The following is a 22,889-nucleotide window of genomic DNA, read 5'->3' as shown; positions in this document are numbered from 1 at the left end:
GTTATTTTTCCAACTCACTTCCTCCTCCAGCGGTGAGACCAGCCTTTATTGGTGGGTGTTATTTTCGGCCTTGACATAAGCCTGGTGGAAGAGCTCCAACTTGCAGGCCCTGCAGAACAGGTTTAGGTCTTGCAATGCCCTGATCTCTCTTGGGAGCACATTCCACCAGGCCAACATCACCTCTTTTGGGTTTGGGACCTTGGGAGATAATGAGGTAAAAGGTGGTCCCGTAGATATGCTGGTCCCAGACTGTTTAGGGCTTTAAAGGTCAAAACCAGCATCCTGAGCCTGATTTGGTCTCCAATCTGGAAGCAATGCAGCTGAGTTAAGGAAACAATGCACTAGTGTTATACCCGCTCTCCACCCAGTCAGTGTCAGGACATTTTGAACCACCAGTTGCAGTTTCCGGAGCAATCTCAGAGGCAGCCCTGAATAGAATGAATGGCAGAAGTCAAATCTAGAGGTGACTATCACATGGATCAGTGGCTAGATTAGGCTCCAAGAGATAAAGGGCCAGCAGCCATTTCCTCCAGGGGGTGCTATTATTTGGAGATCAGTTGTAAAAATGGGAACTCTCCCAGCCCCACCTGAAGACTGACCTATTCAAGAATAAAGAATTCTTTTCAAGAATAAAGAGATCAGCAAACACATGCAAAACTATGTGACTGAGGGGGATAGTTTTGGAAGGGAATGGGACAAGAATTTCAGGCTCTTTGGTGTTTGAAAGTATTTGCATAATCACAGCAAGGCAAACAGGCATGAAAAAATAAATAAAAGAATAAGAAGAGATTGAAGTCTGTCTTCAGGGGACAAATACAAGAAATGCAGGCCAGTGAGAATAACAATGGGCTTCCAGGTGTTTGTCGATCACTTAGCACTTCCACAACAAAGGTTTCTATGGACAATGATCCATGTTGAGGGTATTTTCTGTCTGGTTGTTATGGACGCATCCCCACAATGAAAAGAAACCATATAGTTAATAAACATAGACATTAAAACTTTCAAACCTTTAAAAACACATCTTCCATTCACCTTCTGTTCAGCTGTGTCACCAGTGCAGTCCTTATGATTTCTGGCGTAGAAACAATTGACCAGTGCACAGCCAGATTCCATCTGCTGGATCCAGCCAGTTGAAACCTGAAACTGACCAATGGCAGTCCGTGGTGGGAAGATCCATTGTTTGCTTAAGTTGGGGTTTTCGACAGGGTTCTCAGTTCAGTTTTTCTTCTTATAACTTCATGCTGAGATCGCAATTAAAGGCTAATTGAACTCCCAGTGTACTGGCTTTCTTTGAACCCAGGGATTTAACATACCATATTTTAGATCTCCTTGAGCAACAGAAATTAAGCCACTTTCACCATGGCCATGATTTTTAAAAGGGGCAGAGGAAGATTTACAATACATCCCAGAACCTTCGTGAAACTTCTTAATAAGCTCTTTCCCACTTTTTCTTGAATTTCAAAACTCTTTTTCTATTATTTTTCCACCTTGTCCCAATGTGAATGGGTTTCCATTCATTCAATGAGTGGCTTTTTTGTATTATTGCTTTTATTTAATCTTCCGCGCACGGCCTGGACTCTCGCATACCCTTGCCTCCCAGGAGGCTTTATTTATCTAAATAAAACAAGAGACCGGTGAAACCTTAGAGTGAAACAAAACACAGTCTGGCATCAGCTTCCATGAGTCAGCGTTGAGCTGTTCAGATGGGTGTGCCTGATAGCTTCTGTGGAATAGCTTCTTTCAGTGCTTGTGGTACCACTGGATGCCCGTTTAATTTTATCCTGCGACTGACTCCCACTCCCACTTGCGGAACTATCTATAAATAAAATTCTTATTCTCCTGCACTGCATTAAAAACTGCCCCTCGTGTGGCTTTTCAAAGCACCAGAGGGAATTAACCCTGCACACACCTGAGCCCTGGACTGGAAAACAGGAAGCCTGCCGGCCAAAGCCCCCTGGGAAGTCTCCTTTCCAATTAAGTCGATCCTTCCCTTTCTTCCTGCTGGGCTGGTTTTGCAGAGACAGGTCCGCTGACTGCCCTGGCACAGTGGGAAAGAAAGGAGTCCCCAAAGTGACTTACAAACACCTTTTCCTTCCTCTCCCCACAACAAGCACCTGGTGAGGCATGTGGACTAAGAGAGAGCAGCTCTAAGAGAACTGCTCTGCGAGAACAGCCCTTAGACAACTTTGACTGGCCCAAGGTCACCCACCTGGCTGCTTGTGGAGGAGTGGGGAATCAAGTCCCTTTCTCAAGATTAGAGGCTGCCACTCTTTAATTACCCCTCCAAGGTCCCAGGTTCAACCTCCGAGGTAATAGAAAAGCCTCTTCCTGAGACTATGGAGAGCAGCTGCTGCCACGCACCTCAAAAGACCAATGGCCTAACTTCATAAAAGACAGCTTTCTATGGTCTGGGACACCCTGTTTTGAAGCCGCTCTCAGACCTAAGCTCCCTGGGTGGCATTAGGCAAGCCTTTTTCTCCCAGTTCTACCGAGATAAGCTCCTTTGTGACGCTGTGCTTCCCAAATTAAGGAGATTGTTAGCAGCTAATCAAAGGGTAATATAAAACCAGATCTTGGTGAGCCATAGAATCCTAGAGTGGGAAGGGGCCATCCAGGCCACCTAGTCCAACCCCCTGCTCAATGCAGGGTCAGCCTCAAGCATGCAGGATAAGGATCTGTCCAGCCAGTTCATGGTTGTCTGAAGAGCGATTGTTGTCTGCAGATCTTTGGGTGCCACCTGGAAGTTGGTAAACTTAAGTGACATCTTTCAACGCTCCTTCAAGTCAATGGTCATAGAAGGGTGTAGTGGTTAGGAGTGCAGACTTCTAATCTGGCATGCTAGGTTCAATTCTGCACTCCCACACATGCAGCCAGCTGGGTGACCTTGGGCTCGCCACAACACTGATAAAACTGTTCTGACTGAGCAGTGATATCAGGGCTCTCTCAGCCTCACCCACCCCACAGGGTGTCTGTTGTGGGGAAAGGAAAGGGAAGGCAATTGTAAGCTGCTTTGAGCCTCCTTCAGGTAGAGAAAAGCGGCATATAAGAACCAACTCCTCCTCTTCCTCTTCTTCTTCTTCTATGATGAGAGTCTACATCAGTTTCCCAGAGAACCTATTTCCACATTATTATATGCTACCTGGTAACGATATCAGTACGGAAGGTAATATGCTGATATGATCTGTAGTGGGATCCTGTTGGTATCAATAGCAGCCTGAATTATCGTGTAGGGTGAGGCTTACCCCCCTCCCCTACATGCTTTCCTAGTGACAGATGGGTCTGCTGAAGTATCCTTTTGCCTTGCTTTCCTAGAAGGAACAAAGAGCAACTCCAGGGAGCTGATATGTTTCAAGGGAAAGAATGCAGAATGGTCAGAGCTGGGCAGATTCCTCTTTACAGGGCCCTGCAATCTTAAGCCAAATTGTCTCCTCTCATACCTGAATGACTACCATTTACATAACGTCAAAGAGACAGGAGATTTAGGCTCAGCCCCTCAGTTGAAGAAACAGGCTTAATTGGCCTGAGGAAGAATCTCTCACATTGAAATGTGCTGGGCTGTAATATACTGATAAATTTGTGTACACTTTTGACGTTTCCTTTCCTCGGCCTTGCCAGCGCTGCTAAGCAGCCAAGCCAAATGTGGCAGAAGCGTTAATATACAACCAGCCCGACAGAAAGTTTTCTCCAGGCTCCCACAGATGCTCTTTCTTACCCTCCTACCTAGAAAGCCACTGGTATACAAGCAGCTCCCATCATTAAAGAGAGGGAAGGATCCCCATTAGTTCAAGCACCCTTTCCTCCTCCTAGTGCTGATGGTGGGAAAGGCCTCTTGGTCTACACAGGCTAGTATGGCTGAACTGTACTCAGTATGGAGTACAGCTACCAGCTCTGGGTTGGTAAATGAGACTATGGGGGTGGAGCCTGGAGTGGGCAGGATTTGGGGCAAGGACGGACCTCCATGGAGTATAACACCCTCCCAAGCAGCCATTTTCTCCAGGGGAACTGATCTCTTTGGTCTGGAGATGGGCAGTGATTCCAGGGGATTCCCCAGGTACCACTTGGGGAGTGGCATCCTTAGTATGAAGTATGATGAGGATGGCCAGTTCCAGGTGTGTAAATACCTGGAGAATGGGGTTTGGGAAGGGGAGGGATTTCGATGAGGTGTAAAGCCAAATCCAGTCTACACTGATGTGATGTCACTTCCTGGTTTATGTCAGAAGTGGTGGTGTCACTTCCTGGTTTATGCTGGAAGTGCCATCAAATGACAACTCTTCTCTCTCAGTCATTTCCCTCCTGCCAGCCTGCTGAGTGGCAGCTGGGATAGTGGGCAAAGAGTGGGAGTTCTCTTGACACGCCAGGAGACCTGGTAATGTTAGCTGAAATAGACCTGTCCCTTGAATTTATGATGGCGGAATTAGCAATTCTAGGAGACAAAGCCCTGTGAGAGGGCAACAAATGAGATTACTCCACCAATGTATACCATGAGAGTATCTGGTAAAAAATATTAGGCACAGACAGTTCTTAAAAATTAATTAAAAGGATTTTTATTAAAACAAATAAAAAAGGAACTAACAACATACACTCAATTTAAGCTAAACATGATCATACAGATGAAAAACCAAGGTAATGATCGGGTGCGATAGAAGATTACATTTGAGTCAAAGAAAGTTTAAAGTTATCATCCAACAAGTAGAGAGGAGTCCAGAAGGAGCAGCAGGGTTTCGTGCAAGGAAGAACCAAACACAAGAACCAAGGCTTGTCTCTGTTTTCTTTTCATAACAAATTTTGTACTTGGGGCTATGGACAGGGCACAGAATCCCTGTGACAATGTTTGATAGGATTAATTGAGCAATATCAAAGAAACAGAGGGTTCATTAATGGGTGAACCAAACTTTGATAAAGAAACCTTAATAGGCTTACGGGGCAACCTCTGGAGTCAGCGTAAGGCTCCAGGCAAATTCTGGGTGTTGACCACATCTGAATTTGGGCTGGGGGGGGAGTGTCCAGGTATAACAGGCCCTCTCTTAATGAGAATTTGATGTGCCAGTGATTAAAAATAAGAAGGAGCTACTGGAGGGAAGAAACATTAAGGGAAACAATACTTTCAAGGGGGTCATTGAGAAGATTAGCCACTGGCCAGGTGCTGTCAGTTCCTTTGTCACTGTTGTGCCAGGGGGATGGAAAAATCAGCCTTCCAAGCCCTTTCTTTGTGCAGATTCATTGCATCACTGTTGTGACAGCCAGGAAGTATTTTGTGTGAGACTGGCATCACGTAGAGCCAGTGTTTGGCCTGTTTCTCATGTGCAAAGCTTTCTGGGTAGGATCTCCTGGCCTAGCCACTCTTGCTCACAGTGAACCAGAAAGACAGAGGCTTGCAGCCTCCTTGCACAGCGAAGGGTCTCTTTAGGAGTGTATCAGTAAGCCTAATCGCCATGTCCGTTTAGAGCAAAAATCTCCAGAGCTGCATCCCCAGAAAGGCTCCATCAGCCAGAGCAGACAACAACAAAGTTGTCTGTTAAAGGTAGTTTCATTCCCAGTCCTGTTAAGGGGCACAATGAAGGAACTGGAAATTACTCATCTGAACAACCACACAGTGAAGCTTGATTCCAATTTTTAGATCTTAATTCAACCATTTTGCAATTTGAACTCATTGTCTTCCACTCCCTTTATCAGAGCATTCTGCAGGGTGGCCAAGGAATAAACAAAGAACACATGGCTGTTTGGGGAAATAGGGTCATTTCCTGCAAAATGGGATGCAAGTTCTGGAGGGGGGGGGAAACCCTTCGTAAATAATTTTAAAAAACAACGGTCCATGTATATTCTGATTGCTTTTCTAAATTCCAGCCTTAGTGCAAAGATTTTCACAATCTTAAAAAAAATGTACCCGTATTGAATATTCTTAAACTGCAAAGTCTTCAAGAGGGAAAAAATGGTTCTTCCAGAAGGTTGACTCTCCATTATTGTCTCTGTTCATCAGTCATGAGGGAGCTCCAAGGTTTGGCTAAAAGTACCAGCTGGGATCCACAGGTACCTCACTCTGGTTCAGGGCTCTCTCCCGAAGTATCAGCTCCAGGCACTCCACGGTAGGTGGGTATGTTTCAAGTTCAAATTTGTTAGCAAACAGGCTTTTGGAGTCCAGCAGCCACTTCAAGTCTCCCGTCCCATAGATACAAATGTTTCTGACGTAATGACCTGCAAAGGCATAAAGTGTCTCAGAAAAGCAGTGTGAGGGACAGATGAGGACGACTAAGGACGACCTTGCACTGAGATCTTTGCAACCAGCCTTACCCACATCTTAGACAAACGGATGTCCCACTGTGTTCAGCGACTATGACGGGCTTCAAAGAAAGTGTAGCAAGGAACAGATTGTGCCTCTTCTATTTGCTTTTTTTCTAGCCCACCTTTCTATCCCAAGGGGGACCTAAAGCGACTCATGTCCTTCTCCTCTCCTCTGTTTGATCCTCACAACCTCTGAGGTAGGTTAGGCTGAGACTGGCCCAAGACCAAACCTCTACAGTAGCGATCCCCAACCTGTGGGCCATGGACCACATGTGGTCCGTCGACTAATTGGAGGTGGGCCGCGAAGGACGCCTTCTCCCCGCCCAGCCCTTTTCTTCATCCCCCCCGGCCCTTTACAACAGACTTCGGGTGCCATTGTCTCCCATCACTCCCAGATGGGACTATCTCGTTGCAGAGAAACAAGCTCAGGGTTCCCATTGATTTGTCATTGTCATGAGTTAAAATTTCCATGAAAATAAAATGTCCCTTATGTTCATTGTTGTGGCGTGTCTGTATCTTATTTTGAAGGGATGTTTAAACATGACCATAGTGATCAGAGAGCGTTAGGGCAGTGGCTGAGAGTAGAGGAGTAAACTACCCCCCTCCACCAGGCCTCAGTAAAATTGTCAAGCGTTGAGTGGTCCCCGGTGATAAAAAGGTTGGGGACCACTGCTCTACAGAACCAGATTCTAGTCCAGGGGTGTCCAACCTGTGGCTCTCTAGATGTCCAAGGACTACAATTACCATGGACATCTCGAGGCCTACAGTTTGGCCACCCCTGAACTAGTCTTGACACTTCAACCACTAAACCACAGTCACTCTCTGGCCTCTTTTCAAACATTCTTACATACAGATTCATCATTGTAAGCACAGAAAATGTAGTATTCAGTTTTGTTGCTTTCATCATGTGCTCTTGTGCTACTGCTCCTGTAATGTTCACACACACACACACACACTTACACAAAAATTTAAAATATGTTTTCAAACAGGAATGGTGGGGCCAGAAGAGACACATGAACACCTGAAGCTGCCTTATAATGAATCCGACTCTGGGTTCATTAATGTCAGTATTGCCTGCTCAGACTGGAAGCCGCTCTTCAGTGTCTCAGGAAGAGATTTTTTAAAAAAAGTTTTATTAAGAGTTCTGAATGCAAAAAGATATAAAGTACCGAAAAATAGAATGAAGAGCAAAAAACAGACAAGGAAAACAATCACAATAGATTTTTGAGTTTCCAGGCAACCAGGACACGAACAATTACCAAATCATTCAAATTCACCCATTTATAACAAGATAACTTTCTTGTACTAAATTCATTTCAAAATTATTTGAAATCATCAAATCATAGTTTTCCCTTTCATGCAAGAAGTCAGTAAGGGGTTTCCACTTAGGCATAAAAGGAGCTGCTGTCTTTTCTCTAATCAAAGACCCAAATTTAGCCATCTCTGCAAATTCCAACATCTTTAACAGCCAGTCTTCTACTGTAGGCATTCCTGCATACTGAGCATATAAGAGTCTGGCTGCGGTTATCCGTAACACTATTTTGCTCCCTTATATATTTGGGAAACAGCCTCCTGGGAGGAGACTGTCCAGGGCCCTGTCTGTCCAGGTCCACCTTGATTGGCCCTTCCGCTCCAGCTCCCACCCTCCCTCCTTGGCTGCTAGAAACCTTGTGGCTCATGAGGAGAGAGGCAGCGACAGGGCTTTGCAGCCCGCAGATACACTCCTGCTGGGAGGGAGCTGGGGGAGGCGGAGTTTGCAGCCTCCCTGTGGGCTGTGAACTTCCCACTCCCTTTAGCGGCGAGAGCACTTGCCAGGCCAAAGGGAGCTGCGGCCACCCTCTCACGCTCTCCTGCTTGCCGCCCCTTTCAAAGCCCCTTTTTAAAATGGGCTTTGATACTAGTCATATATATGAAAACAAAGATACAATATCTGTATTTTTGTCCAAAGTGTCTTTGCTTTGCTACCGGTCCACAGGTCTTTCTCATCACCTATGGACTGTTCCATTTTTAACTGGAGATGCCGGGGACTGAATCTGAGATCTACTGCGTGGAAAACAGCTGCTCTACCTCTGAGCCACAGCATCTCCCCTGTTCCTCTTTTATCACCAGACTGCACAGATGATGCTAACATCTGGCCAATCCTTTTCAGGAGGGCAGAATGCCCGGTAAACCAACAGGACCAACTGCCTCTGGGTCTGACTAATTGAGATTCAGAAATCCACCTGATTTAATAGAATCTTTTTTAAAAATCCATAAAATAGAAGGAAAAAAGTAAAATCTCTGCACAAAAAAAGCCTCAGGACAGTTTGTAGGATTTTAGAAATGCCAAAACTGCATGAGAAACAGTGAAAGAATGTCTTTTACCGTGACACCCTCCATGAAGGCTTGCCATATCGCTCCACTTAACTGCTCGTAAGTCACCTTCCCATGAAGCATTGGGCATGGAACCCGGGACACCTATTGTGCGAGGAGAAAACAAATGAAACATTATCCTTTATCCATGTTTATCTTGAACATTCCAAACTGGGCATTGAAGACTTCAATCTATCGTCCTGAGAATTACCTCACTGTTGATTTTGTCTGAAAAGATACATAAACACATGAAGCTGGCTTATACAGAATCAGAGTGCTGGCCCGTCAAGGTCATTACTGTCAGCTCCAATTGGCAGAGGCCCCGCAAAGTCTCAGGTGCAGCTCTTTCCCATCACTGTTACCCTAGAGGTAGCCCATAATGGAAGGGTGCCTCACACAGAGACACCTTCATGCACAGAAGCCCATGGCTGGACTCTGAGCAGGTGGCACACACAGAAACCAGCCTGACAGAGACTGACTATGGAGTCAGTAGGGCCTCTCAACAAACCTAGGAAGCCAGGCCAGGTCTACATTTCCTCCTTGCCCAACTGACTGAGCTAAATGTGCACGTTATCTAAATCACCCCCCCCCTCCCCCAGCCAAAGACCATTAGACTATCTACAGGAAAGGAATATCCCTTCAAGGTACTAACTGCAACTTCTTTTGTCTCTCTTGTCCAGTGTAATTTCTGCCTAGCAGCGCCTCTTATCCCCAAATGTCTTCCCCCAGTCCTTCCTGATAAAACAAAGACAGGGCCATTAGCGACACATTACACCTAGCCTGCCTAAGAGCCTCTTGTGGCGCAGAGTGGTAAGGCAGCCGTCTGAAAGCTTTGCCCATAAGGCTGGGAGTTCAATCCCAGCAGCCGGCTCAAGGTTGACTCAGCCTTCCATCCTTCTGAGGTCGGTAAAATGAGTACCCAGCTTGCTGGGGGGTAAACGGTCATGACTGGGGAAGGCACTGGCAAACCATCCCGTATTGAGTCTGCCATGAAAACGCTAGAGGGCGTCACCCCAAGGGTCAGACATGACTCGGTGCTTGCACAGGGGATACCTTTACCTTTACCTTTTACACCTAGCCAAGGTATTGTTCTAATTGATGAGATTACTCTACACCTCCCACTCTAGTGACCTCACAGTTCAAACACACCTATCAGGTACTCATAATATCAGCTCAACAATCACGGACCTCCTAGTGGGCAGTCTCTGGGGCTGGCCCGGGAATTTCAAACACTATATCAAGCCTTGTGCACACCCTGTGCTGTTCCCTCCACACCCGACATCCTGTCCACCCCTGATGTCGTCAACCCTGTGTCTGGGCTGCTCGGATCCAAGAAAGGTGCAGTATCTTGAACTTGTCCCCCTGTAGAACTTAGTGTAGAACTTAGTGTAACTTGTCCCCCTGTAGAACTTAGTGTATGTTTTTGCTCTGTGTGTGTTTTGAGTGTATCCCAATATTTTCCCCAAATAAATCCCCTGAGTGTAAGCTTAATTGTCTTCTTCATTTAAGAAGGGTTTCTTCCAGGGAAAGGACCCCGTAAAAATTGGTAGTAAAAGATCCTGTGTTACCCTGCCTCTTGCTATATTCATGATTCCCCAGCAATTTGGGTAACATCACCCGCTGCCTGTTCTATTGGGATATGCAAGACTTTACCCGCCCTGGCTAGGGCGCAACTTACGATCATGCCCCAAGCCAGGAATTTGGATGTGACCTTGGATGCCTCAGTGACTATGGAGTCTCAGAACAAGAGAGTAGCCTGCCAGGTGTTCTTCCATCTTTGCCAGGCTTGGCTACTAGCACCCTACCTGTCCCCTGAATATGGTGATCCATGCAATGGTCACCTCCAGAATTGATTTCTGTAACTTGCTCTATGCAGGGCAGCCCTTGTCTCTGACCCGGAAATTGTAGCTGGTGCAAAATGCAGGCAAGTGCAAAACAGCTCTGAATGTCTCTTCCCTTGAAAACCTGTCAGCACTTTTACACACACACACACACACTCACCCAACAGTGACTTTTGACTATCCAAAGGAGTCCTAAAGCAGCTTACGAACACCTTCCTTTCCCCACAACAGACCCCTGTAAGAGGGGCTGGGAGAGTTCTGAAAGATCTGCTCTGCAAGAACAGCTCTGTGACCAAGCCAAGGTCACCCAGCTGGCTACATGTGGAGGAATGGGGAATCAAATTGATTGGCCACTGTGTGAGACAAGATGCTGGGTTAGATGTCTGGCTGGTTTGATCTGCCAAGGCTTTTCTGATGTTCTTATGACTCTGCCCCCCTCCTTTACAGGTAGTTTGGAATCGTATCAGGCACTAATCAAACCTAGCCTTGCTTGTCTTTAGCAACATGCCTTTTAGACCCCAGCCAAGACAAAATAGTCCCCTCATCTCTGACATGAATCCAGGAAAATATGCATTTGTTTAAAAAGTCAACAGGATTGCCCTGAATCTTCAAAAGCAGTGTTTTGGCATGAAAGAGACTGGGGGGGGGGGCTTCACCCCGCCCCCCCCCATTTTGTTCACTTTTTCAGTGCTTGTTTACAGTCCTGAGACTGGCTGTACTTGACTGTTGCCTCCCCCCTTCAACAAATTCACTTTATAACATAACACCCCAGTTGGATTTGACTGGCTACATGACCCTGCACTGTCCCCAAAGCTGCTATCAACCGGGGGGGGGGGAGAATCAGTAATGCTGCAGTCATCGATTGGCTTCAGCATGGCTTGTCACATCCTTCCTTCCTTTGGCGGAAGCAGATGGGCTAAGCTTTCCTGTAGATAAGTGTCAACGAACAATGACAAGCCTTCAGGCCAACTCTTGCAGGTGGCACACAAGATTCCATATCAGTTTTCACTGTGTAGGGAACATATGTGTCTATAAAGCATAAAGGGGCTAGAGCAGGGGTTGTCAACCCCTGGTCCGAAGACTGGGACTGGTCCATAGATCAGTCGGTACCGGACCGCAGCTCCTCCTCGTCCTCCTCCCTGGCTGCTGCCTCGGGGGCTGCCCTGCCACTTTGCCATCAGCTCACTTTTGGTGCTCTCTAGTGGCTGCCATGGCTGGGGCTCCCCCTCGGCATGGCACTGTGCAGCTACTGCTTGCGGCGCCCCCCAGCAGGCGGTGGGAAGTCAGGGGCGCCGGCGGGAAAGCAAGTGGAGCAGGGGCTCAGGTGGCGGCAGTGACGTCCCTTGGCAAGACTACCCCCCTGGGCCTCAGTAAAATTGTCAAGCATTGACCGGTCCCCGGTGATAAAAAGGTTGGGGACCACTGGCCATGAGGACTACCACAGTGACCAACTCCCACAACTGTAGACTGTGCTGGTGAAACAGGCCATTATTGGCATATTGGCTGTCTATGCTGCAGCAATTACATTATCTTGAAATTATTGTTTTCTAATTATATGGATTAGCTGGAAGTTGATGCCAACGTTCTTGCAATTTTTTAAAATCATTATAAAACACAGTGATTAACTGGTCTCAAGATGTGGTTGAAGGGACAGGAAATAATGAAAGTTGCAACTCTACATAGGGTGGCAGTGTTCCTTTTTTAGATTTTGGAAATGTGAGCTACAATATCACTCCACAAATCATTGCATGTGATTTTTTTTTTTGTAGATTATAAGCAAGCAGTTCTCCAGGCCCTTCCTGGACGAGTGGAACAAATATGTGTTCATAAGCCTGGACATGCACCCTGTAGTATGTCTCTGCTAACAGGAGAGATTTCCACCTGCAGGCAAATGAAACTTCCCCGCCTCCACCATCCTGCTGCTGCTCAGATTGGTCCCTGAAGTGCTGCTCCTGGGGGATGGAGCAGGAGAGCTGATCCCAGATTAGAGTTGCCAAGATCAAGCTGGGTATCAAAAAAGGAAACCGTGCAGCTCAGCAGTCATTTAGTTGTCTGTGCAACTCAGCAATCACTCAGCAGTCACAAAGTTGACTTCAACCACACTAGAAGAAGACCTGGAGATGTCCTGGTACTGCCTCTGATCTCCAGACTTGGTTTCCAGAATCGGTTCTTTGGAAGGGCTGTGGAATGGCCCACAGGAATGGAAAAGTAGGCAAGAAAAAGAAGCTCCGAAGAAGGCTGGCCTGTATTTTCAGTCTGTGTGGCTTTTGGAAGATTGCATAAAGAGGCATCATGGATTAGCCTGAAGGTGTCCTTTGAGAGATGAGAACAGTCCTTGTCCTCCAGGAACAAGTAAGTTCACTTGTCAGGGCTCCTGACACTTCTGTGCCCTCAAGGGAGGCTCTGAGGTCAAGGGAAGGGAAGGGCCAGCTTTTAGAACATGGTGAGTTTCCTGAATGTTGCCAAGCACATAGACTAATTATACATGGGCAGGAAAAGGCGGGCTGGCGCTTGCATGACAGCAGGGCTAATCCCCACTTATACATGACGGGCAGCACCGTCCAGGCCCTCTCCCAGCCCTGGCCTGCTTTAAGGCCTCCGATGGCCCGCAGCAAGGGAATGCTGGTTTTTCTGCATTCCCTTTCTTGTCATGGCAGCCATCAGAAGCCCAGCTGGGCTAGGCCCATGCATATGGGAAAAGCCAGGCCTTCAAGCCACCCTGCAGTGGGAACCCCATGCCCCTCACCCCTCCCTGATGAAGTGTTGTGAAGTCACAGCTGACTTTCAGTGGTTTTAGAGGGTTTTCAAGGCCAGACGCAACCAGCAGCAGTGTGCCGTTGCCTGCCCCTACACAGAAACCCTGGACTTGCTTTCTGGTCTCCCATCGAAACAGTAACCTGGACTGACCCGCTTAGCTTATGAGATCTGATGAGATCAGGTTAGCCTGGGCTATCCAAGCCAGGGTGTCCTTTGGCTAGAATGCCTGAATTACCTTTCCAGCCTGAATACCAGAGGAATCGTTCCCTGACCCGGATAGCCCAGGCAAGCCCAAACCCGTCTAATCTCAGAAACTAAGCAGGGTTGACTCTGGCTAGCACTTGGATGGGAGAGCTAAAAGGACTGGGGTGGTAATTCCTCCAAGGAACACGAGGGCAAACCACCTCTGAATGTCCCTCGCCTGACTGCCAGACAAGCCTCTTGGCTATACTGCACAAGCCTTATGATAAATATCAGAAGAATTACTTGAAAAAACCCCACTTTCCCTGGATTTTGTTATGCAGTGTAGCATCCCACCTAGGCTGAGGTACACTGACGAATCATCAAGATATTGCTGAACCATAAAACACCACAGAAATAATTCACCTTCAGGACTCTCTGTTCTTCACATAGGAAAACCCAGTTGTGAATTACTGCTGCAATGCAACATTATTGCAGCTTAAGAAGACACAGCCTTGGTGGCCCTTTTCGCTCTGTGTTTTGAAGTTTAGCTACAGTCACCCTTCCAAAGGATAGATCAAGATGTGTTCGTCTGTCTGCAGCAGTAGAACAGAGTCCAGCAGCACCTTAAAGTCTAACACAACATGTGGCAAGGTAGGAGCTTTGGTGAGTCACTGCTCACTGCTTCAGATATAGCTAGAACTGGAAAGTGGAGCGATTTCAGATACAGAATGACATGAGCGGACAAATGGCAATAGTAGTAGAATGGCAATAGCAGGTGTAATATGTAGAGGGGTAGCAGGCATGGAGGTATCAGCATTGGTAATGACAGGAAACCTAAGTCTTGATTCAGTCCTGGAGGACGCATTGTCATGAGCTTCATTAACAGTTGTAATTCGGCAATTGCTCTTTTCTTTGTAAAAGAACTGCTACTCTTAGATCAGCAACTGAATGTTCCCCTATCGGTTTTCAAATGTCGTGGTTCTTGATGTCAAACTTATGTCCATTAATACTTTGTTGAAGGGACTGGCCTGCTCGACCAATGCAGGGTGGAAGGGCCTTGCTGACACAGGATGGCATAAATCACATTAGAGAATGAGCAGGACTATGAACCTGAGATGGTCTAGCACAGGGGTAGTCAACCTGTGGTCCTCCAGATGTCCATGGATTACAATTCCCATGAGCCCCTGCCAACAAACGCTGGCAGGGGCTCATGGGAATTGTAGACCATGGACATCTGGAGGGCCACAGGCTGACTACCCCTGGTCTAGCAGATGTTGCTGGGTCCACTGATGGTGTTGCTCGGACCTATATGAAAGCCACGTTGGCATCTTGGTTTGTTGCAGGCCTGGCCATGCTATCGTTAAAGTAGTTTATCATTGCGGATAAAGTTGTTTTAGGTTACCTGGCTGTCTGTAAACAAGAAAAGGTCATCACCCTCTCCCCACAGTGCCCATGTGAGGGAAGCATCGCTGCCCAGCAAGAAGTGTGCTGTCATGTCGATGAACGATCAAGAATGGTCCAGTGGAAAACTGGGAAGATGTAGCAAACCTGATGGCCTGGTGGTAAATGATTGCAACCTTCTGATTGATCATACAGTTATTAGAAATTGGCTACAGTTCTGCATATTAGTTTGACTGGTTCTGACCCTTGGTTCCTATCAAGAGAGCAGCATGTTCCTCTCCAGGATGTAGCTTCCCACGAGTCAGAGGAGAGAATGTTTTGAGCAAGGTAAAGCCGGTCTTATCTTGTGCGCCAAAGCCCAGAAGGCATGAGTAACCCATTGCAATCTATAAACCTTGGGGGCTGGGATTGATGCCAGGCAAAGACCCAGACCCCTGTCAACAATTCCTGGAAGGCTGGAGTAAGGGCTGTAGGCCAGTGGTCCGAAACCGTTTTTTCACCAGGGACTGGTCAATGCTTGACAATTTTGCTGAGGTCCGCGGGGGGGGGGGAGTCTTTTACCGAGGAATCGTCACCACCGCCTAAGCCCCTGCTCTACTTGCATTGCCGCTGGTGCCCCTGACGTCCCGCTGCCCACTGGGGGGTGCTGCCAGCAGCAGCTGCGCAGTGCCACACCGAGGGGAGCCCCAGCCATAGTGGCTGCTGGAGAGCACCAAAGGTGAGCCGGTGGCAGAGTGGCAGGGCAGCCCCCGAGGCTGCAGCCAGGGAGGAGGACGAGGAGGAGCTGCGGCCTGGTATCAACTGATCCACAGACCGGTACCGGTCCCTGAACCGGGGGTTGGGGACCACTGCTGTAGGCTGTTCCCAGGAGGTGGAGACCCCAGGCTACTGGCTCATCCTACAAGGGCATCATCTTTCCCTGCCTCCAAGGAAAGTGTATTTAACACCATGTGATGCTATTGTTCTCTGCGCAGATTTGGGAACTTCCCTGTGTCCGCATTTCTTCTGCAGTAATAAAAATACTGCAGAAGAAATGTGTGATCATTTGGGTGTGATCAACTGGGTGTGATTAATTGGGGCCATTTGGCTATGGAACCAGCAGTGCAAACCTAATCACAGTCACACCCTGCTAAGTGTTGCCTGTGAAGGTGTAGCTCTGCTTCAGATGGCACTCTGGGCCCAGGTCAGTGATTCAGCAGAAATGGGGGTTGTGGCAGCGCCATATCAGCAGTGCAGTTGGAATCCCCACATTCACCGGTCTCCGTGATGTAGGTCCCGTAGGTAGACGGTTCCGTAATTTTTTTCCAGCCACTTTTAAAAATTATGTTAGCACTAGTGTTTCCGGGTGGCCAGCATGAAGAGGGGATAGGGTTGCCAGATCCAGGTTGGAAAACTCCTGGAGATTTGGGGGCAGCACCAGGGCAAGAGAGAGGCTTCAGTGGGGTATGCTGCCAAAGAATCCACCCTCCAAAGCATCCCTTTTCTCCAGGGGAACTGTTCTCTGAAGTCCGGAGATGAGCTTTGTTTCTGGGGGATCTCCAGCTCCTACCTGGAGGCTGGCATCCTTAGCTGGTACCTGTATGGCCATGGAAACCATCTTCATTTCTGCTCTGGATGACGTGGGTGAGGGCTACTGGCTAACACAGACCAGATGTGGGATCGATTCATGCCCTAGTGCAGGAGTAGTCAACCTGTGGTCCTCCAGATGGTCATGGACTACAATTCCCACGAGCCCCTGCCAGCATTTGCTGGCAGGGGCTCATGGGAATTGTAGTCCATGACCATCTGTAGGACCACAGGTTGACTACTCCTGCCCTAGTGTACTCTGAATTCAGTGGTGCGGTGCTGATGTGTGAATTGAAAGCCACTGTGTTTGATATGAAAAGACAGTCCTGTCTGTGGCAATCCAAGAAGCCTCATTCAGACCTGCGTGTTCACCACCTGATGATGCAAACTGTGAACGTTGCCCTTGTCTGTGCGAACCAGCTCTTAACATTCGGAGCAGGAATCTTCAAAGTTTTGGAGCCTGCGGGCACATTAGGAATTCTGACATGGCACGGAGGGCACAGGGGCAGAACGGTTGCAGCAGAACGGCTACGGCAGGAGGCAGAGCCAGCCACAAAATGATTGCAACAGCTTAGCTGCTGTCAAAGTGAGATTTGCACAGCCAATCAAATCTCCAAGTCTAACAGAAGCCTTGTTGGGCAAAAAGCCCTACCTGGTCCCATCCATTCCTAAAATCTTTGTTGGTCTTAAAGGTCCAACCAGACTCTAAATTTGTTCAGCTGCTCCAGACCAACATTGCTTCCCACTTGAGTCTTAAAGTTTGGGGTCTTCCCTCTCCGGTTTTGGCATCCTACTTTCTGCAAAGAATAGGAGAGAATGACCATCACGCATTTCTTGTTTCTTTGATCCATGAGAGGTCCATCTTATCTGGTTTGTTTTGCCGTAAGGCCACAGATCCCACAGCAACTTTTCTTGCACACTCTTGAATTCTGTAGAATTCTAGTTTTCTACAGTTGTACCTTGTCATTTAAGAGCCTCTTGTGGCGCAGAGTGGTAAGGCAGCCGCCTGAAAGCTTTGCCCATGAGGCTGGGAGTTCAATCCCAGCAGCCGGCTCAAGGTTGACTCAGCCTTCCATCCTTCCGAGGTCGGTAAAATGAGTACCCAGCTTGCTGGGGGGTAAACGGTAATGACTGGGGAAGGCACTGGCAAACCACCCTGTATTAAGTCTGCCATGAAAACTCTAGAGGGCGTCACCCCAAGGGTCAGACATGACTCGGTGCTTGCACAGGGGATACCTTTACCTTTACCTTGTCATTTAGGCAAACTGGAACGTGTCCAGAGGAGGGCAACAAAGATGGTGAGGGGTTTGGAGACCAAGATGTATGAAGAAAGGTTGGGGGAGCTTGGTCTGTTTAGCCTAGAGAGAAGATGACTGAGAGGGGATGTGATAACCATCTTCATGTATTTAAAAGGGTGCCATATGGAGGATGGAGCAAAATTGTTCTCTCTTGCTCCAGAGGGACAGACCAGAACTAATGTGATGAAATTAATTCAAAAGGAATTCCATCTAAACGTCTGGAAGAAGTTCCTGACAGAGCGGTTTCTCAGTGGAACAAGCTTCCTCAGGAGGTGGTGAGTTCTCCACCTTTGGAAATGTTTAAACAGAGGCTAGATTCTATGACTCCCTTGCTAAAGTCTGCTTGCTAAGGGACACAATCAAGTGGTACGATCTCTCTTTGTTTTAATTTGGGGGTGATTCTGTACCACCCATTTTATTTTATTTTTTGCCATCAAGTCACAGCTGACTCATGGCAAGATATTCTAGGTAAGAGTTGCCCAGAGGCCTCCTCCATTCCAGAACCGTGATAACCCTAGGAGGTCTCCCATACAAATTCTAGCCACGACGGATCCTGTTTAGCTTCTGAGGTTTGATGAGATCCAACTAACCTGGACGACCCAGGTCAGGGCACACCAACTACTCCACGGTTCAATTAAAATGTAGAATTCTATTTTTGAAGATTTGGTGATTCTCTCCCCTCTCCAATTTTCTACATAATAAAATAACAAAAACAACACACTCTGCTCCTTCCCCCAACCAATCCTTGAAGCATCACGAATCCTTCTTGTCCAGTATCCCATTTCTAACTGGTCAGTCAGCAGCTCCACAAAGCTCAGCTGGAGGGCATGAAGACAAGAGAGCTTCCCTGTTATTTCTCCCCCTCCCAATAGCTCGTAATGAAAAGTCCATTGCTTGGGGGTCCACAGAGGTTCCGTTCAGTCATCTGCGGAAGAGCTGCTGAATTAAATGCTACAAAATTTGTCAACTCCCCCTTTAAAGCCATCACTTTGCCACAGTCGGCTGCGTTTTGTTTGGGGATGTCCTTTGCCTTGTCTGTGTTGAATCTCCTGCCAATTAATTCCTTTGGGGCGTGCTGGAGTTCTAATTTAGATAAGCAGAGGGGAAATTCTCCCTGCCCACCTTCTTCTCATGAAGCATAAATACATAAACATTTATTATGTTCCCAATTAGTCTCCCTCTAAAGAAAGTAAAATAAAAAAACTAAGAAAAGTCCCCAACGATTTCCTTGTAGTGGTTCAGGTGAGCACAAATAAAAGCTAAGACAGAAAAGAGTTAAGCTTTGCTGATTGCAAAGGTGCCTCTGGACTCAAAATTTGTTTAGTAGAGAATATGTTCACTGAATGGATTTTCCCTGCTCTTTTCTGTCCTTTTCCCAGCTCCTTCTGAAAGACGAAACGTCCAGAACTGTACCCAGAACTCCAAATGGATCCAACACTTAAGATGTTATGATTCTGGCCATTCAGTTTTCATCCAGATCTCTATGTTGAAAGTTGACTCTTTCACTGCTGCACCCTGTGATGATGTTTTCAAGGAACCACGGACTACAGTCCTAAAATCCCTTTTCTGCATTGGAACAGCCAGATAAATCACTGCATGCACACACACAAAATTTAGTTTGCCCTGTGTTACTCAGAACCACATAGATCTCCTTCCCCCTAAATAATTTGGTGCCATCCACAAAATCCACTGACCTCACCGCCAACCCTCAGTGCTGGATAATTAGCTAAGAAGTCAGCCGGTGTTGATTTCATGAAACCCCCAACTGTTTGCTTCTTCCGGAAAACAGCTGGTCTGTTTCCTGCTTCTTAACCAGTGATCAGCCCATAAGAGGAACTGTACCCTTAATGTATGAGGGGTGAAATTTATGGTTCCTCTAGATTAGGCAATCCCCAGCATGGTGCCCACGGGCATCATGTGCTTGCCAGCACCTTAAATGGTGCCTGCTGAATGTTTTTAGAATGTGAGTTGGGCCAGGTGGGTTCCTGATTGCTCAATGGAGATCTGATAGAAGAAGAAGAAGAAGAAGAAGAAGAAGAAAAGAAGAAAAGAAGAAGAATTGGTTCTTATATGCCGCTTTTCCCTACCTGAAGGAGGCTCAAAGCGGCTTACAGTCACCTTCCCTTTCCTCTCCCCACAACAGATACCCTGTGAGGTGGGTGAGGCTGAGAGAGCCCTGATACCACTGCTTGGTCAGAACAGTTTTATCAGCACTGTGGCGAGCCCACAGTCACCCAGCTGGCTGCATGTGGGGGAGCGCAGAATCGAACCTGGCATGCCAGATTAGAAGTCCGCACTCCTAACCACTACACCAAACTGGCTTTCAGATAGGCTGTGCAGATTAAAATAATCTCATTTCTCTGGGAACTGCCATCCCAGGCTTTCACTCCTTCCTCTTTCCTGGTGTGTTCTTAATACTGACTCCTCTTGAAGGAGGAGGAGGAGTTGATTCTTATATGCCGAAGGAATCTCAAAGTGGCTTACAATCTCCTTCCCTTTCTTCTCCCCTGTCCCCTGCCCTCGGGCTTCTTCTAGGTATGGGGTCAGCTCTGCCTCCCACAGTGGTAATTGTGTAGCTGCACCTTCCTGCCCTGTAATCAGAATCACAAAGGTGCCCCCAGGCTCAACGAAACTGGAGTCTCCTGCTGTAGATTCCTTTGTGAGGGGCTGAACTCTGGTTTACGTCACTTAGAGGAAGAGTTGGTTTTTATGCCTTGCTTTTCACCACCCAAAGGAATCCCAAAGCATCTTACAAACACTTTCCCCCTCTTCTCCCCTCAACAGACACCCTGTGAGGTAGGTGGTGCTGAGAGAGCTATAAGAGAACTCCTCTGAGAGAACTGTGATGAGCCCAAGGTCACCTAGCTGGCCACTTCTGGAGGAAGTGAAACCCAGTCACCACTCTTAACCACTACATTGTACTGGCTCTCTCACCATGTTTTATTTGTTCACTGTAATATAGTTGAGTTTCTAGGAACCTGGATGGAGAGTATGAATTAATCTTAACATAAATCCAAGCTGCAACCCTCAGGCTGTTCCCCGGGCAGCCATTTCCTGCGTCCTTGGTGGCATGACTTAGAGAATCCTAGCGAAGGAAGAGGCCATCCAGGCCATCTAGTCCAACCCCCTGCTCAATGCAGGATCAGCCCAATGCATTCAGGATAACGATCTGCCCAGCCGCTGCTTGATGACTGCCAGTGAGGGGGAGCTCACCCACCTCCTTAGGCAGCTGATTCCACTGCTGAACTATGCTGTGAAATCCCCCCCCCCCCAATATCTAGCCAGTACCATTCTCCATGTGGTTTAAACCCATTACTGCAGGTCCTCTCCTCAGCTGCCAACAGGAACTGCTCCCTGCCCTCCTCCAAGCGACAACCTTTCAAAGACTTAAGGACAGCAATCCTGCCCCTTCTCAACCTGCTCTTCTTCAGGCTGAACGTTCCCAGGTCCCTCAGCTGCCAACAGGAAGCTTTCCCTGCCCTCCTCCAAGCGACCGCCTTTCACACACTTCAGGAGCTGTCCTGTCCCCTCTCAACCTCCAGACTGAACACTGAATAAATCTTTGTTGGTCTTAAAGGTGCCACTGTGATTTTGTTTTGTTGTGCTGCTTCAGACCTACACAGCTACCCACTTGAATCTGCAGCCTTTCCTCCTAGGTCTCAGCCCCCATCTCACCAGGGGAGGGTGGGAAATGGAAACAGGGTCGGCCAACAGGCCGGCCGGTGCTCCGGCGTCCCTGTCCAGGGCCGTCGGTGCCGAACGGCCTCCCGACCACCTACCGGGGATCCGGTTGAGCGTCACCCAGAAATGCTCGTCGGGGCTGTAGGTGTCCTTGGACCACTCGAGCAGGTCGAGGGCGCGCCTGTCTCGGAAGACGAACTCCACGAAGGGCCGCGTGAGCGCGACGTAGGCCGAGCCGAAGTAGACGGTGAGGTTGTGGGGCGGGGGGCGCTTGAGGGCGGCCGTGCGCACCACGTAGGAGGCGCGCTTGCTCATGCGCTCCCGGTAGACGTGCCGGGTGCGGAGGGTGATGGGCGCGGGGGGCAGGATGCCGGGGGTGATGTTCCTGCCCTGGAAGCGCTTCAGGTGGCGGACCAGCTCCAGGTTGGTCTTCAGCGGGAAGTCCTGGCCGCACAGGTTGAGCAGGTAGCGCCAGCGGACGCCGGAGCGCAGCAGGTCGCGCATGCAGTGCAGGTCGGCCTGGAGGCGGGAGATGCCGGCGTAGACGACGGGCTCGGCGCGGGAGGCCAGGAAGGCGTTGGGGAAGCAGCGCAGCAGGCGCGCCACGTCCCGCTTGAAGGCGTCCGGCGCCTTCTCGTCCACGTGCACGCAGTAGACGTTGTGGGGCGCGTAGAGCGCCCGGAAGACGCGCTCGAAGGTGCCGAAGTCCTTGTGCAGGGTCACCACGAAGGCCAGCGGGAAGGCGGCCTCCTCGGCCGACAGCGGGCGCGGCACGTAGCGGCCGGCGCGCAGGTAGTCGCCGCACGAGCCGTTCCAGGCCGTGGCCAGCGGGCGGCCCCACACGAAGGCGCGCTCGTCGCGCCGCAGCGCCTCGCAAGCCCGGCGCAGGAGACGGCTCTCGGCGGAGCCCCGCGGGCGGCGGGCGGGCGAGGGCCAAGGGCCCGGGCGCAGGAGCAGCAGGGCACTCAGGCCGCTCAGCACCGCGGCGCCCAGCAGGAAGGGCGACTTCCGACGGAGCATCGCAGCCGCCAGCTCCCCCGCCGTCAGCCGGCCGAGACCCTGCGCGGGGCCCTTCGGGAATCGACCCGCGCGGTGCTACGCGCGCCCCCTCGCTGGCCCGCCCGGCAGCTGCCCGCCGGGCGCCATCCATCCGCCCGGGGCGCCACCTCGGGCCGCCGGCCGATTCCCTCCGCTCGCCGCGCCGCCCCTCGAAAGCCGTAGGCGCGGCCTCGCCCCGCCCTTCTGGACACTCGGCTCTGCGGCTCCCGGCGTCGCCATTGGCTGCGGGCTCTGCGGGTCCACCCAGCCCCCCGCGCCGCGCACTCGGCCGCCCCGCCTCTCGCGGCAAGATCCCCGCGCGCCTGGAGCGCCGGCCCGTGGCGGGGGCCGAGGAGGTGGCCCGGGGCTGGGGCCCAAAGGCGTGGAGTTAGTGGCCCCGCAGCCTGGTCCTGGCGATTTGGGGATAGAGCCTGGTGCCGCAGAGCCCGCCTCCCGAAGCAGCCCTTTCCTCCAGGGGACCCATCTCTGCAGC

General features: G+C 49.3%; 1 protein-coding gene across 1 annotated transcript; it reads right to left on the bottom strand.

The window, feature by feature from the left end:
* Positions 1–4,518: 4,518 nt before the first annotated feature.
* On the bottom strand, positions 4,519–22,584 carry LOC143845110 (N-acetyllactosaminide beta-1,6-N-acetylglucosaminyl-transferase-like). Its single transcript, XM_077353179.1, has 3 exons — positions 21,457–22,584; positions 8,644–8,736; positions 4,519–6,192 (listed from the first exon to the last, which is right to left on the bottom strand). Exons 1-3 carry the CDS (start codon positions 22,376–22,378, stop codon positions 6,002–6,004), a joined length of 1,206 nt encoding a protein of 401 aa, XP_077209294.1. The 5' UTR covers positions 22,379–22,584; the 3' UTR covers positions 4,519–6,001.
* Positions 22,585–22,889: the final 305 nt, after the last annotated feature.

This window comes from Paroedura picta, chromosome 9 (assembly GCF_049243985.1).
Source record: "Paroedura picta isolate Pp20150507F chromosome 9, Ppicta_v3.0, whole genome shotgun sequence".
NCBI classification, from domain to species: Eukaryota; Metazoa; Chordata; class Lepidosauria; order Squamata; family Gekkonidae; genus Paroedura; species Paroedura picta.
The sequence above is the reverse complement of the archived record's forward strand: the minus strand, read 5'-3'. Positions and strand labels throughout refer to the sequence as shown.